The 14507-nt window shown below is 39.8% G+C and overlaps 1 protein-coding gene across 1 annotated transcript in view; it reads left to right on the top strand.

Moving 5' to 3' along the window:
* Positions 1-4936: 4936 nt before the first annotated feature.
* LOC124798104 (ral guanine nucleotide dissociation stimulator-like 1) overlaps positions 4937-14507 on the top strand; it is a 576462-nt gene continuing 566891 nt past the window's right edge. Inside the window, exon 1 of the mRNA XM_047261355.1 lies at positions 4937-5359. Coding sequence (XP_047117311.1) covers positions 5336-5359 — 24 coding nt within the window. The 5' untranslated portion in view covers positions 4937-5335. The remainder of the gene's footprint in view (positions 5360-14507) is intronic.

Raw genomic sequence — 14507 nt, 5'->3', positions numbered from 1 at the left:
TCGGGCAAGGATATTGCAGAGATTGGGAGGATGACAAATAGTTTTTCTAGGTGTGGTTGGACTAATGTGGGGCAGAATGAACTTCATTTTAGTACATGATTCTAGGAAGTCATGACCTTGTCAAAGTAGCTGATTAATACATTCATGGCCAGTACTGAGTGACAAGAAGTGTACTCCAAAGCTGTTTTTTGGCGGCATCTCCAATACCAGGACTGGATGTGATGGCATGGGAAATTTGCTTTGAGCTTGGCTGGAGGGATAGTTATGTCCAGTGACGGCTGAGGTGACAATGATGGTGTATTGCTGTAAAGACTCTACATCTGAACAAAAATGTATGACTAGAGTGCCAAGGCTGTATGGGAGGGAATGCTTAACATGGAAAGGATGACAATTGACAAAATGTAAGTAGTGTCATTTATTTGAAGTTTAATGTGAACAGTAGTGTGTGGCTGACCCACAGTGATGATGAGGCCAACATCAAGGAAGGTGGCATGAGATTGATTACAGGACCATGTAAAATTAAAGTGGGAGAACATATTTAGAGATTCCAAAAATTTCAACAGGCCAGTCTCACCACGAGTCCATGTGGCAAAGATGTAATCAATGAATCTGAACCAAACCAAAGCAGGAGCTGAAAGCTTATGGAGCCCCATGGAAAGGCTGGCATAGGAAGGAACTATCCTGATTCTCATGGCCACACCCCTGATCTATTTGTATGTCTACCCCTCAAAGGTGAAGTGGCTGTTTGTAAGTATAAAGTTGATTAAGGTGAGCAGGGAGGATATCACAGATTTGGTAGCTTGTGGGCACTGGTTGAGATAATGTTCAACAGCAGACAGACAATGCACATGGGGACTATTGGTATGGAGGGATACTTGGCTTAACTGACATAACCAATGAGTTTACATATCTTAAAGCAAGGAAATGCAATGTAAAATTATAGTGAAAACACAGTTCCTGGAAAGTTACAATTTCTCAGCAATTAATTATATATATTTCTTGTATTTTTAATTAGTTATTCATGCACTACTAATAATTTATGGGAAACAAATAAAATTTGATCTTTATTATACATAGTTCTAAAACAAATATACAGTCCAAGTAGATGCCACAAAAAATAAACTGCAGATTCTGTTTAACTTCTCATTTTTTTAGAATGTTTACACAATTTGTAATTTTCCATTATTTTTTAGTAATGCATCTGGAATGTATGTAATATTCGATCTTCCAAGAAAACTTAAGGAACTTGTAATTTATTTACTACAACAATACATTTAGTTTGTAGCTTTATATCAGTACAGTTAATATACCGTTTTTCTATAATATTCATTTTTTATTAAACCTACTTACAAAATTAGAAAATTTGCTAAATCTGCACAGAGAGATTGCAGAAAGATTGTTTCATGGAGCAGTGAAGCAGAAAAAAGGGGGGGAGGGGGGGCAGCAGCTGTGATGGTCCTGTTACTGTGCAGCACAGGATCACACTGGTACAGCTCTATGTGGAGTATAGAAACACATAACAGAAAACAGTCTGAAAGCTAGTGTGAATACTGTTTACTTTTATACATTTCTATGCTCCACACATCAGTCACTAAACATGAGTGGTTACCTTTCTCTTATTTTATGTCCATTATTGTTAATATGTCACTCATTCTTTCATAGAATTTGGTGCAATAGATATTCATTTGTAGAACAGTAAGGTGAAAATTTCATTCAAATACATGCTGGTGGATAGTCACATTGCATCTCTGTATCAGTACTGAAAAGATCACTTTTCTCAAAAGAAGGCATACTATGAAATTACAAGACCAGTAAGTAAAGAATTAGTACTAGTTTGAATTGTCCATATATTCTGAAAAGCTTAGAAAATGAAGTGAAATTCCGTGTCTGCTACATACCTAGCCACTATGCACTGTGGATCACTGGGCTTCCCTTTAAAGGATATGTGCACAAAATTGTAAAGTAATTTCTACTGAATCCTAGTCAGGATCGAAACCTGGGAGGGCCACAGAAGTTTTTCAATCTGCCTTTATGCTAGTCTTCACCTCTCAATGATGTAAAGGTGTCCCAGGAATGACACTTGATTCAGATTCCACACTAACCTACAGGACCCCTTTCCCAAGTAGGATGATTGCTGTAAGTTAAAGGTGTGCAAGTCCCAGAAGTGGTGTACAGTTAAAAAAACTTGCAAACAGGCAGCTGAACATTACTCTAAGTGAGGACACCCAGCCCATCATGCCATATGATTTTGCTTTACTTTAACTGGATAAAAATTCTATATTCTTAGAGATAGCAGTTAGAATTTGCCTTGTGTTTTAATGGCATTTTGCTTATATTATTTCTGTTTTCATATTTTTAATACTGAATGTTAACTTATACAACTTGTAAATTTCCTAAATTTTGTTTGTACTCATGGTTATTGCAGAAACTAGTGCAATCAAGCTTTGGCACTATTTTTGTTGGTTTTACAAAAATACACAGTATTCTTTAACTCACTGAATGAGGTTTTAACAATAATTCTTGTTTCATCTGCTCTTTTACTGTAGCAGTTTCTGCATATTACGGTGTTTAAAAAATTTCTGAGACTTATTCCTACCATCCGGGAAACCAAAGAATTGCTTCTAATGCTCTGCTTCAGCTATTTTTAAAATGTTAAGTTGGTATATTTAAAAGTATTGGAGAAAGTGAGGAAGATAATCTGAAAAATGTATGGAAACAACCATTGAAAATGTGACATGGTATGCATTTTGTTTTCTTGACTTGTTTGACTCTTATCAATATTTCGTGACATCTTTGTTTTCCGCAGCTTTCTTCTGAAGTCTCCCATCTTGTTGAGTTTCTTTAAGCCATTCGCTAATTGCCTTATCTGCAGTGGAGATGATTGCATCATAAATGATTTTTTGAGCAGTTTCCACAAATGCACTTGGTTTGTAGCCTTGCTTTCCCATAATCTTCACTGTTCCAAAGTTCTCTTCATTTATAGCAATTACAACTTTAAATGTCTCCTCTTTTGAGAACTTTTGATAATACAGAGAGTGTTGAATTCTTTTCGAGATTATTGCTCACATACTGTCATTGGAGCTATGTATTTTACCATGGACATAGGTCTGTAGTAAGTCTGGCTGTACCAGACCCCAGAATATAGATTTATAACACTGATTACTGCTGATGGAAAACTTTGTTCATGATTGTAGGCCTGTTTTTCTTTACTGGACCAAATAACCCTAGGAGAAACAGTGTTGTGGAGTTTCATTGGCAGGCATCTTATGGAAAAATGCTGCCTTCACATCACATTACTTTTCTTTCATATTGCATGAATTTCTTCTAGTTTTTGAGACATTCTAGTGTTATGGAATTACTTTAACTTTATGTGGCACTGAATAGTAAAGCAATTACACAAGACCCCTCTCAGTACGGAAATGTCTCAACACAAGCACACAAAACTTTCGAATACAAACAGGGAGCTACTGTAGATGCCACAGAGTATAAAAAAACCAATCAGCTCTTTCTATATGTCATCTTAATACGTCTGTGAGTCTGCCAGCACAAAATGGCACGAATTTCCCCAATACCCAGAACTTAGGGGAAACAGGATGTTTACAAGTAGAGAGTAGTGGCAGCTCAAAAGGAGGCATAGTTGGTGTACAATGTGGAGTCATTTAGAGATTGATTAACAACATAATACTATGCCACTAAAAAAATGACATCATTTGTATTGTGATGAAGCTGAGAAACGACAATCAACTGGCGTCACTAAATACAAGAGAAACTTATAAAATCCAACACAGTACCTGACTCCCACAGGAATAGGTGATTTTGGGCTGGCAAGATATTTGTTATTAATGTCTTCAAACATTTATAAACTTGAAAATATTAAACTAATGCGGAAAATTAGAGATTTTAATCAGGGATATTAATGAATTGCACAATGAGCAGTTCATATATAAAATACGATTTTCCTGTCATTCGTAGGCGCTTCACCACTGCAAAACCATTCGCCTACAAACGTTACCTAGGCCCCACGCGACGATACAGTAGTTTGTTATCATGACTTTCTTTTTTAAGTGTACAATACAATCCACAATATCGTTCTCTTCTGTAAATTGCTATCTCCCACTACAGTAAGCAACACAATATAAGCCACCACCCACAAGAAATAAATGATCTAATACAAACAAAACACTTGGCTCACAACTACAAGTGAAATGTACAATCCAAAATGTAACAGACTGTGTCTACGTGACAGATGACATCACACGTCAAAGTATATACCCACGGCTCGCATTGTACACTAAGATTAGATGTACTTTCCGTTCCAATTGATCCATAGTGAGGAGATCCTCTGGGATGAGGAACACGTCAGGAAACAAGAATAAAAACAGATATGCTAACAGTACTTTCCAGAGACCCCAAATGAAATTTCCCTTGTGGGTGTGGAATCGGTCAAGAAATCTTACGCAACTTTAGCTCGGCATTTACTGGTTTAAAGACGTTTACAGGGAAGATGCTGAACAAATACTTAGGGAGAGGTTTAAGTGGGCAATATGCGATTTTTTAAACCCATTATGTTTTTCACAATTTCTTTCTGCACATATTCCCGAAACATGTAAGTTCTTGGGCGTCTATGGTTGACCAACTCCTGTTCCATCTGAAGCACATCTGTAAAAGCAAAACTTCACGTTACTTACTGAGCACTAAAATCATCTTAAACAATAACATTCAGCAAGGCAAGATATTAGCACATGAAAACATCAAGCTGTTGTACAGAGTGATTGGTCCTTTCCCCATCCGTCAATTGTCATCTTGCAAGTTACAACTGACAACTGCTTAGACTCGCAGAGCGCCACCGCCATCTCACAGCTACCAGCTAAGCGAACGTCCTCTCATGGTTCAGAATTCCATTCACAGATGGCGCGCACAGCACCGCAGAGCTTGTACGAATCACGTCACACGGAAACAAGAAAGCTTGGCAGGTAGTACTCGGAATCTCGGAACCTGTTGAAGTGTTGTTTGCAGTGAATGGCATACAGGCACCGGCCGCGTTCAGTCGCTTCTGGTCTTCTTAGACGAAAAGATGCGCACCTTTCGTCTGCAGTCACTGTTCTTCTCCGGTGAAAGTTAGCATCGGTTACCACATTATACAATGAGTTCAGTATTCGAATGCTGTTTATCTCACACAGTGGAGGAGAAAAGAATGAGTGAAGAAGTGCTGTAGTGCTAATTAAAGAGTTTCGAAAGGATCTCAGTGTGCAGCAATGTTCTGGAATGTGTGAAATCCTACGCCTGGAAGACTTTATTGGCTTTTGGATCCGGGGACAATGTGGACTGAAGAAGAATGAACCCAGATGCGGATAGCCTGGTAAGTGGATGATGTACACAGGATTATTTATTCGTGTTATGAGTGAGAGTTTATGTGACTCCTCAGTGCTCTCATGTATGTGTGCGGTACGTCTCAGTGAGCCGATCGCTGAACAGCATGACGAGTAGCTAGCTGTCAGTTTGACAGTTGAACAGTGTCATCCCTGTCATCGACTTGCTTGAGATTTTATGCATGCCTTGGCGTCATTATTTAGTCTTCTTGATTTATTTTTGGCGAATGGAGATGCGTGTCATGTGCTGGAATTAAATGACAAGAAACCGAAGCGAGCAGTGCCTTGCCAGGGCCTTGGCCCCTCGGAGGCGCGGCCAGCCGCCTGCGCCAGGGATAGCGGTACCCGAGGCGCTGACGTGCTACCGGCCGGTCCCACGCCACTGCCAGGCGCGTCCTGGGCAAAAACCCAGCGCTCGGGCCTTCTCACTTCTAACCATCAACTCCCTACGCCTGCGCATATGCGTTCCTGCGTTGGAAACATGGCAACGACAGGGAATGTACACTGGTCAGCAAGGAAATATTAAAGTATACATAGATTTGTCTTTAAATGGTTTTTTGGTTTCCGGAATTCGAAACGAAATTTTGTGTAGCAAGAATTTCTTAAACATTTAAGCTCATGACAGGATTAATGGTCTACTATTAGTTTAATCGACCAAACAGTAGGGCAAAAGTTTGACTCTTATCTTGATTATTTACAGTCTTCTAAATTCCCATTCCACCTTTCTGCTCGCCAACCTGCAATTTACAATACAATACAATACATTTCTAAGGTAAGAAAGAGTTACTACTTTGTGCAGAGTATTATTTAGTAACAGAAGCGCGGGATTACTAGAAGATTGTTTTGGAACAGTTCTGTGCTACAGGTATAGTTCAATACTTATTAACAGCTGCTGAACAAAACATTGCTCTGTCGCACGGCAAAATATGTGTGTTACATACCGATATTGCATGTGCATTTTTCCCTCTTGTGAGAAATGTCTAACTGATATTAACTTGGTTATAAAGAGTAGTCACTTAATGGAAGTAAGGCAAAGGAACTGTACGTACATACTCTTCTCAATTATGAAGAAAGGGTTGTTCCTTTGCCTTATATATAATTATTAATTTTAGCAGCTTCCGAAAGCATTGATGATGGCCCATAACAAATGCGGAATTTCAGCTAAATGTTGACACATATCCTGCTGGCAAATCCCTATTTTCGGCAGTTAGATTTAAATATAATTTATATTATTGTAACTAAACTAATATGGAAGATACTGGAAGAAAGTTCTTCTAATGAAGTCACAGGACTGTTGCATGGTCCAGCCATGCTAAAATGGTTTCCTTTTTTTTTCTTTTTTATTAAAATCATGTCGGTCGCGTGTCGGGATGGTTCTCAACAATAGGCCTTGACCGTCACCTTCCACATTCCCTGCTCATTAATAGTAAGGGCCTCATCAATGTATTTAAATACTATTCATTAAAATAGTGTCATTTACACGAATGTGACAATGTCAGCGTCTTTCCGTGATACGGAGAAAAAAAGTTTTCGTTGTAACTGATTAATTACAGATCAGAATAAAGGTGAATATATAAAGTGTTTACGCCACGGTTAGCTTTTCGTGTATTTGGTGTTGAAAAAAACTATTTTTTCTACATTATAGAAATACATGTCATTTAGCCACGATGTAAATACCAGTCTCGTTGTACTTGTAGATAAAGCGACCTATTGCGTATGGAATAGGATTAATCTGTAGAGGTTCTTATTACACTGGTGGTGTAGATTATCGTTAAGATTGCATTTCATAACTGTGAAGGGAAACTTTTGCAAATATCGAAGAAAAAAGGGTAGTTTTCATTTGATTTATTTGTGAACCGTATTATGAGCTCGTTCCTTTTCTCGCGGTACAATAGAGATCAACAAATAGCACTTTTCCAAACAAAATTGGCAATTTAGTTGCGTTGATCTGGTGATATACCAAGCCATAGCTTTCAGCTGCCTTTTTATAATCCAGAAAATAAGATGTGGACGATAAGCAGTACAGACGAGAGGAGAACAAACTTCTGGAATGTAACACTACAGAAGAATGTTGGAGATTAGATGGATAGTCGGGTTGAACAGAACCGGAGAGAAGAGAGCATTACGCCAAAACTTGACCAAGTTGATAACAAAATGACGGATCAAGGAACAGTCAGTCTGTTGATGGATTTGGGGGGGGGGGGGGGAGAGAGAGAGAGAGAGAGAGAGAGAGAGAGAGAGAGAGAGAGAGAGAGAGAGACTCTGACTTTTTTTGAGAGGGGGGGGGGGGGGCGGTGGCACGTAACTAATGAGGGAGAACACTCACAGTGAGTCTGCTGCTAATAATTACTGCTTGAATTTATCTATGTGATGGCCCGCCTGGGTCTTCTTCAGTCAGTTCCCGGTTACAGCCGGATAATCTGTCAGCAAATTTCACATGGAGTAATCCAGGAGCGACTTCCTTGTTTGACGTCGGCATCCCACTACGGAGATCCTTCTGGGCTCTCCTCCTTCTGCGTTTGGAGTTAACCGTGGAATCGTGTTCAAAGTCCGTAACAGTCACGCACTCATGCTTCCTACACACATTATGTTGCTACGAACGAGTGACATTGACAGTAAGGCAAGTCATCTTCCGAGTTTGATTTGCACTAGTGGCAGTACTGTTTAAAACACGCAGACACTCAGCGAATTTAACTAACCATTGCCTGATACTGCTGAATTTCTGCTTAAACCATCTTCGAAAATAATAATTTCTCACTCTTATGTGACTTTAAAGAGCCTAGAATTATTTCCAGTTATCATGCGAAGAGAAAAGGAATTCGTTCGGATGAGAAGACATCCATTTCATGGAAGCTGCTTGCAGTTGCTTCTGATTGTGTCCTGTATGGCCGGACAGTTAAAATTTAAACTTAAGAGAACACCATTTTAAATCTTCCAACGTTTTTCCTTACGGTTGTGATGATTGATTTCTCAACTCTAGAGCTAAGCCTTACTCACACTTCCACTACTACGGATGTGCCAGTGCCTTAAGAATCTTCACGTATTGCAATATGTCTCAGGTATGCAAGTATTTAGGGTCAGGATCGTCTCGAGGGTTCTTAATTTTCTCATTTTCATCAGAAGCTGTAGAAGTTTCATGGACGTAAGATTGATGAATCGCAGCAGGGGACACTAAAGTCATGCAAGTACCTGTGGAACTGTCACTGCACGGTAGTGAAACTGAATGGCTGCAACGTTCTGGCCATGGCTGGCTAATGTGCTATGCTTCGGTTCACTAGTAGAGTACCACGAAACTACACATAGTTTACGAACGAAACTGCTTTAGAAACGCTGGCAGTAACTGTCCTACATTGTTGCTCAGTTGTCAGACCACTCGAGGATTTTGGATGTGTGCGGCGAAGGACAATAAGTGTCGTATCATGTTTGCTCTAACTCTGGGAAGTTCATACGTATTATACCAACACAAAAGAAAAGACATTACTCGTATTACTGCGAAACAACTACTCGTGGATTAATGCTAACGGGTTACATTTTTTCAGACTTGAGCTGTGCCCATAACGTGGTGATAATTTTCACTGAATCTGTAGAGTCCGTGGCAGAAATCGGGCAGTTTACTGCGGGTGTGTTCTTGCGCCCTGCTGGATGGAAAATGCTGTGTGCGAAGTGTCATATTTAGCGCACCATTTTAAATCTTGTAACCAGTTCTTACGTCGAATTTAGTTTCTAGTACGCTCCTCGTTGCATGTCTCCTGAATTCGCTTAAAATTTACGGAGAACGAAGTAAAATTCTGAGTCACACTGGACATGCATGTCGCCGATGTGACGTCCAATTGAAAGAATTGCATAAGACATCATCATTACTATTATTACACTGATGGGGAAAAAGTCGCGCAACACCAAGAAGGAGTTGTGCGATATAATGTAAGTTGGTAGACGTATTTCTTAAAGTGAAAGACGATACCTATTCAAATTTCGCGCCAGTCTCGTAAGTGGCGCTATGAGGATGCGAATCAGGTTTGTTTTAAATACACAGTCAAGAACGCCTTTGTCGACACCTCACTGAGTTTGAATGAGGTCGTGTTAATAGGGATGTGAGAAACTGGATATCCCTTCTACGATACTGCAGAAAGACTTGGCAGGAATGTAGCCACTGTATATAATTACTGGCAATGGTGGTAGCGAGAAGACCAGCCTCCGGACGGTCAAGTGTCAGTACCGAGAGGGAAGATCGAGTGTTTGGCGAATGGCTCTGGCGTATCTTACTGCATCTGCACCAGCAGTTTGAACAGCAGTTGACACCACACTGACACAAAGAACTGTTACGAATCGCTTACTTCAAGGACAGCTCCGAGTGAGAAGCTGTGTAGAGTGCATTCCACTGACATCACACCACCGCCATCTCTCCGACTTCAATGGTGTCAAGTGAGAGCTCATTGGAAGGCTGGGTGCAGGTCTTGTGTGTTTTCTGATGAAAGCTGGATCTGCCTCGATACCAGTGATAGCCTTGTGTTGGTTAGGAGGAGGCCAGTTGAGAGCCTACAACCAATCTGTCTGCGTGCTAGACACACTGGGCGTACACGTGGAGTTATGGCCTGTGGTGCGATTTCGAGAACGGGGACACTCTCGTGGTTACCCCACCCACCTTGATTGCAAATTTGGCTGTCAGTCTGTTGATTCGATCTGCTGTGCTGCCATTCATGAACAGCATTCCAGGAGGATGTTTTCCAACAGGATAACGCTCGCCCACATACCGCTGTTGTAACCTTTCATACGTCAGTGTGTCGACATGTCGCCTTCATCTGCTCAATTATCGGATCTTCCTCCAATCGAGCGCATATGAGACTTCATCGTATAACTCCCCAACGTCATCCACAACCAGCATTAAGCATCACTGTGTTGACTGACCAAGTGCAGCAGGCATAGGACTCCATCCCACAAACTGACATCCGGCACCTGTACAACACAATGTGTTTCACATTTGCAGTGGCTTATCTCGCGCTTTCATCAATCTGTGATCTTCCAATGTTAATATTAAATCGCTTAAATAGGTCACCTAGACATACGAATTTCTGAAATTTCATTACTCTACATTATTCTTTTCGTGTTGCGATTTTTTCTTCTGTGTATTATTATTAATTATTATTATTTTCGATTATTCCCACTTAAAGAGAGCGTTTGAACTTGAATTCCTTTATAATGATTGTTTGTTTTTTCTGAGCCCAAATATTCTTCCTGTGTTCACTGTGTTGTTTCTTTCGCTCCGCTGTCCATTTGCATCCTGTTCTCTTCTGTGTTGTGGTGTCAAATTTACGTTTTTTGATGATGATCCTCCAAATATTCTTCCTGTGTTCACTGTGTTGTTTCTTTCGCTCCGCTGTCCATTTGCATCCTGTTCTCTTCTGTGTTGTGGTGTCAAATTTACGTTTTTTGATGATGATCCTGAATTCAGTTCTATTTTCTGCATCGTTTACTGTTATGTGTGCTTGTCTGACGTCCTCTCAACTTCTTTTATCCATTTTGTTTTTCCCCTGCCTAAGTTGATGACTTTGAGAATTCGCTTTGAAATTGTTTTCATTCATCCTTTGGATATGCCCGTAGAACTGCGTTCTTCTTTTCCTTATTGTATCCGTAATCTTGTCTGTGTATTTATATAATTCTGATGTTGGTCTCTTCTTCCAGATTCCTTGCTCTTGTATCGGGCCAAAAATTTTCCTGAGAATTTTCCTTTCTTGTTTCTCGGTTTCCTTGATTTTAGTTTGCCCACCTATTTGTGTTGTTTCAGATGCATACAGTGCCTCCGGAAGTAAGACAGTGTTGTAGTGCCTCAATTTTGCGTTAATGGATATGGACTTATGGTTATAGTTCCGCGTGAGTTTATATGCTTTCTGTAGTTTTTTTTATTTTTTCCTCAATTGCCTTTAGGTTGATCCCTGATGACTGGATGATTTCTCCCAAGTACTTAAAATGTGGTACTTGTACGATTTTCCCATGGGTTGTCACAATAGGCAATTTGTCTTGTGGCACTCTCTCTATGTACTGGGTTTTCTCATACGAGATTTGCAGGCCAGTTCTTTGTGCAATTTCGTGTAACTTCTCAATGGCAGTAGTGGCTTCTTTTCTATTATTTGTGAGGATTGCAAGGTCATCTGCGAAAGCTAAACACTTCACACTGAATTTATTATCTTTTCTAATGCCAATTTGGATTATTTCGACTTCTTTTCCCCGTGTCCTAATAATTTTTTCAAGAATGATATTAGAGAGTAATGGTGAAAGTTCGTCACCCTGTCGCACTCCAGTTTGGATTTCAAATGGTTCAGAGATATCCCCCATAAATTTAACCTTGGAGACTGTGTCAGTCAACGTTTTCCGAATGATTTCTCTTATCTTTCTGTCAGTGCTGAATTCTTCCATCGTGTTGCAGAGCGCTACTCTGTCTATTGAGTCGTAGGCCTTCTTAAAAGCTACAAAAGTGACCACTGTGTTTCGGGTGTTTCTCATCTGGAGAATCATTTTCAGATTCCAGATCTGTTCTATACATGATCGTCCTTTGCGAAAACCAGCCTGGTAGTCTCCTATTTGTGGGTCAGCTTGTTCTTCTAATCTATTCATGAGAACTTTTGATAGGATTTTATATGTGACCGGCACGAGTGAGATAGCCCTGTAGTTATTTGGTTCAGTTTTGTCCCCTTTTTTGTGGAGTGGATGGATGAGTGCGCATTTCCATTCAGAAGCGATCTGTTCTGTTTCCCAAATGTTTAATATGATTTTGTGGATTTTCCTGTTAATCTTTCATCATTTAGTTTCCATAGTTCTGCAATAATTCCATCTTCTCCTGGTGCTCTATTGTTTTTCAGTGTCTTGATAATTTATACTATTTCGTTGATGGTTGGTGGTTTAGCGTCTTGATTTGGTGTAAACGTCTGGTAGTGAATATCCTCTGTAGGTCTTTCGCAGTTGAGAAGTTCGTTTATTATTATTATTATTATTATTATTATTATTATTATTATTATTATTATTTCTTTCGTTTCTCAGACATTATGTCTGGTTAAAAATGGAAAGTGACGCGGACCTTCATCAAGCGTGACTTCCTTTTAACTGTACGGTTGATGTTACATTGCATTTACGAACTTACGGGTAAGTGAACGTGTATCAATAATTATAGATTTCTGTAGTTGTATATATTCGTTTGGATGTAGCTGTATTGCGTTGATGTACTCGTGGATATTGTGTGGTATGACTCCTGTAGTTGATAGTATAATTGATACAATGTAACTTTATCCTGGTGCCACATGTCTTTGACTTCCTCAGGCAGTTGGATGTATGTTTCAATTTTTTCTCCTCTTTTCCTCTGTATATTTGTTGTATTGGGTATGGATATTTGTATTAGTTGTGTTAATTTCTTCTTTTTATTGGTGAGTATGATGTCAAGTTCGTTATGTGGTGGTGTTTTATCTGTTATAATGGTTCTGTTCCAGTATAATTTGTATTCATCACTCTCCAGTACATTTTGTGGTGCATACTTGTATGTGGGAACGTGTTGTTTTATAAGTTTATGTTGTAAGGCAAGCTGTTGATGTATTATTTTTGCTACATTGTCATGTCTTCTGGGGTATTCTGTATTTGCTAGTTTTGTACATCCGCTTGTGATGTGATCTACTGTTTCTGTTTGTTGTTTGCAAAGTCTGCATTTTCTGGTGTTTATTGTTTGATCCTGTATTGCAATCATGAATCCTTCCGTCTCACTGTATATATTGCCTTTTCTTAGCCATGTGTTGGATGCGTCTTGATCGATGTGTGGCTGTGTTAGATGATACGGTTGCTTGCCATGTAGTGTTTTCTTTTTCCAATTTACTTTCTTCGTATCTGTTGATGTTATGTGATCTAAAGGGTTGTAGAAGTGGTTATGAAATTGCAGTGGTGTAGCCGATGTATTTATATGAGTGATTGCTTTTTGTATTTTGCTAGTTTCTGCTCGTTCTAGAAAGAATTTTCTTAAATTGTCTACCTGTCCATAATGTAGGTTTTTTATGTCGATAGATCCCCTTCCTCCTTCCTTTCTGCTTAATGTGAATCTTTCTGTTGCTGAATGTATGTGATGTATTCTATATGTGTGGCATTGTGATCGTGTTAAGTGTATTGAGTGCTTCTAGATCTGCGTTACTCCATTTCACTACTCCAAATGAGTAGGTCAATATTGGTATAGCATAAGTATTTATAGCTTTTGTCTTGTTTCTTGCTGTCAATTCTGTTTTCAGTATTTTTGTTAGTCTTTGTCTACATTTTTCTTTTAGTTCTTCTTTAATATTTGTATTATCTATTCCTATTTTTTGTCTGTATCCTAGATATTTATAGGCATCGGTTTGTCCATTGCTTCTATGCACTCGCTGTGGTTATCCAATATGTAATCTTCTTGTTTAGTGTGTTTTCCCTTGACTATGCTATTTTTCTTACGTTTGTCTTTTCCAAAAGCCATATTTATATCATTGCTGAATACTTCTGTTATCTTTAGTAATTGGTTGAGTTGTTGATTTGTTGCTGCCAGTAGTTTTAGATCATCCATGTATAGCAAATGTGTGATTTTGTGTTGGTATGTTCCAGTAATATTGTATCCATAATTTGTCTTATTTAGCATATTGGATAGTGGGTTATTATTATTATTATTATTATTATTATTATTATTATTAGCTGGTAAGAGCAGTACCTTCAGTTGAAACGCCAACGCCAGCGCTATCCACTTTACCGTTGTTTTCCCGGCCGAGCATGGGAATGCTATGGCGTCTGCTGCGAAGCCATTGCTATTCGGCTTGCGGGCAGCGCGTTCCACATCCTGCAGCAGTATCCGGTCGGCAGCCCGGCCGCGCCGCCGTCACGTACACGCGGTTTTCTTCTCACTGCACTTTCTATAGCGGCGCGTCGCGTCGGCCGCGGCGTGAAAACGCCGCAGTCGGCAATTATCCGCGCGGCTTGCGTCGCCAGGAGAAACACTGCCGTAGGGCGTAGCGCATCTCACTTATTGGCGTAACAGCAGCTGCACTGCGCTCTGACACAACACGCCCGCCTGTGCGTCTTCTGCGGCAGCGCTCTACTAATGCGAGGAAAAGGGGCTGTCATTAGAGGCCGACCGCTAGCTCAAGAGGT

This window comes from Schistocerca piceifrons, chromosome 5 (assembly GCF_021461385.2).
Source record: "Schistocerca piceifrons isolate TAMUIC-IGC-003096 chromosome 5, iqSchPice1.1, whole genome shotgun sequence".
Taxonomy (NCBI): Eukaryota; Metazoa; Arthropoda; class Insecta; order Orthoptera; family Acrididae; genus Schistocerca; species Schistocerca piceifrons.
The sequence above is the reverse complement of the archived record's forward strand: the minus strand, read 5'-3'. Positions and strand labels throughout refer to the sequence as shown.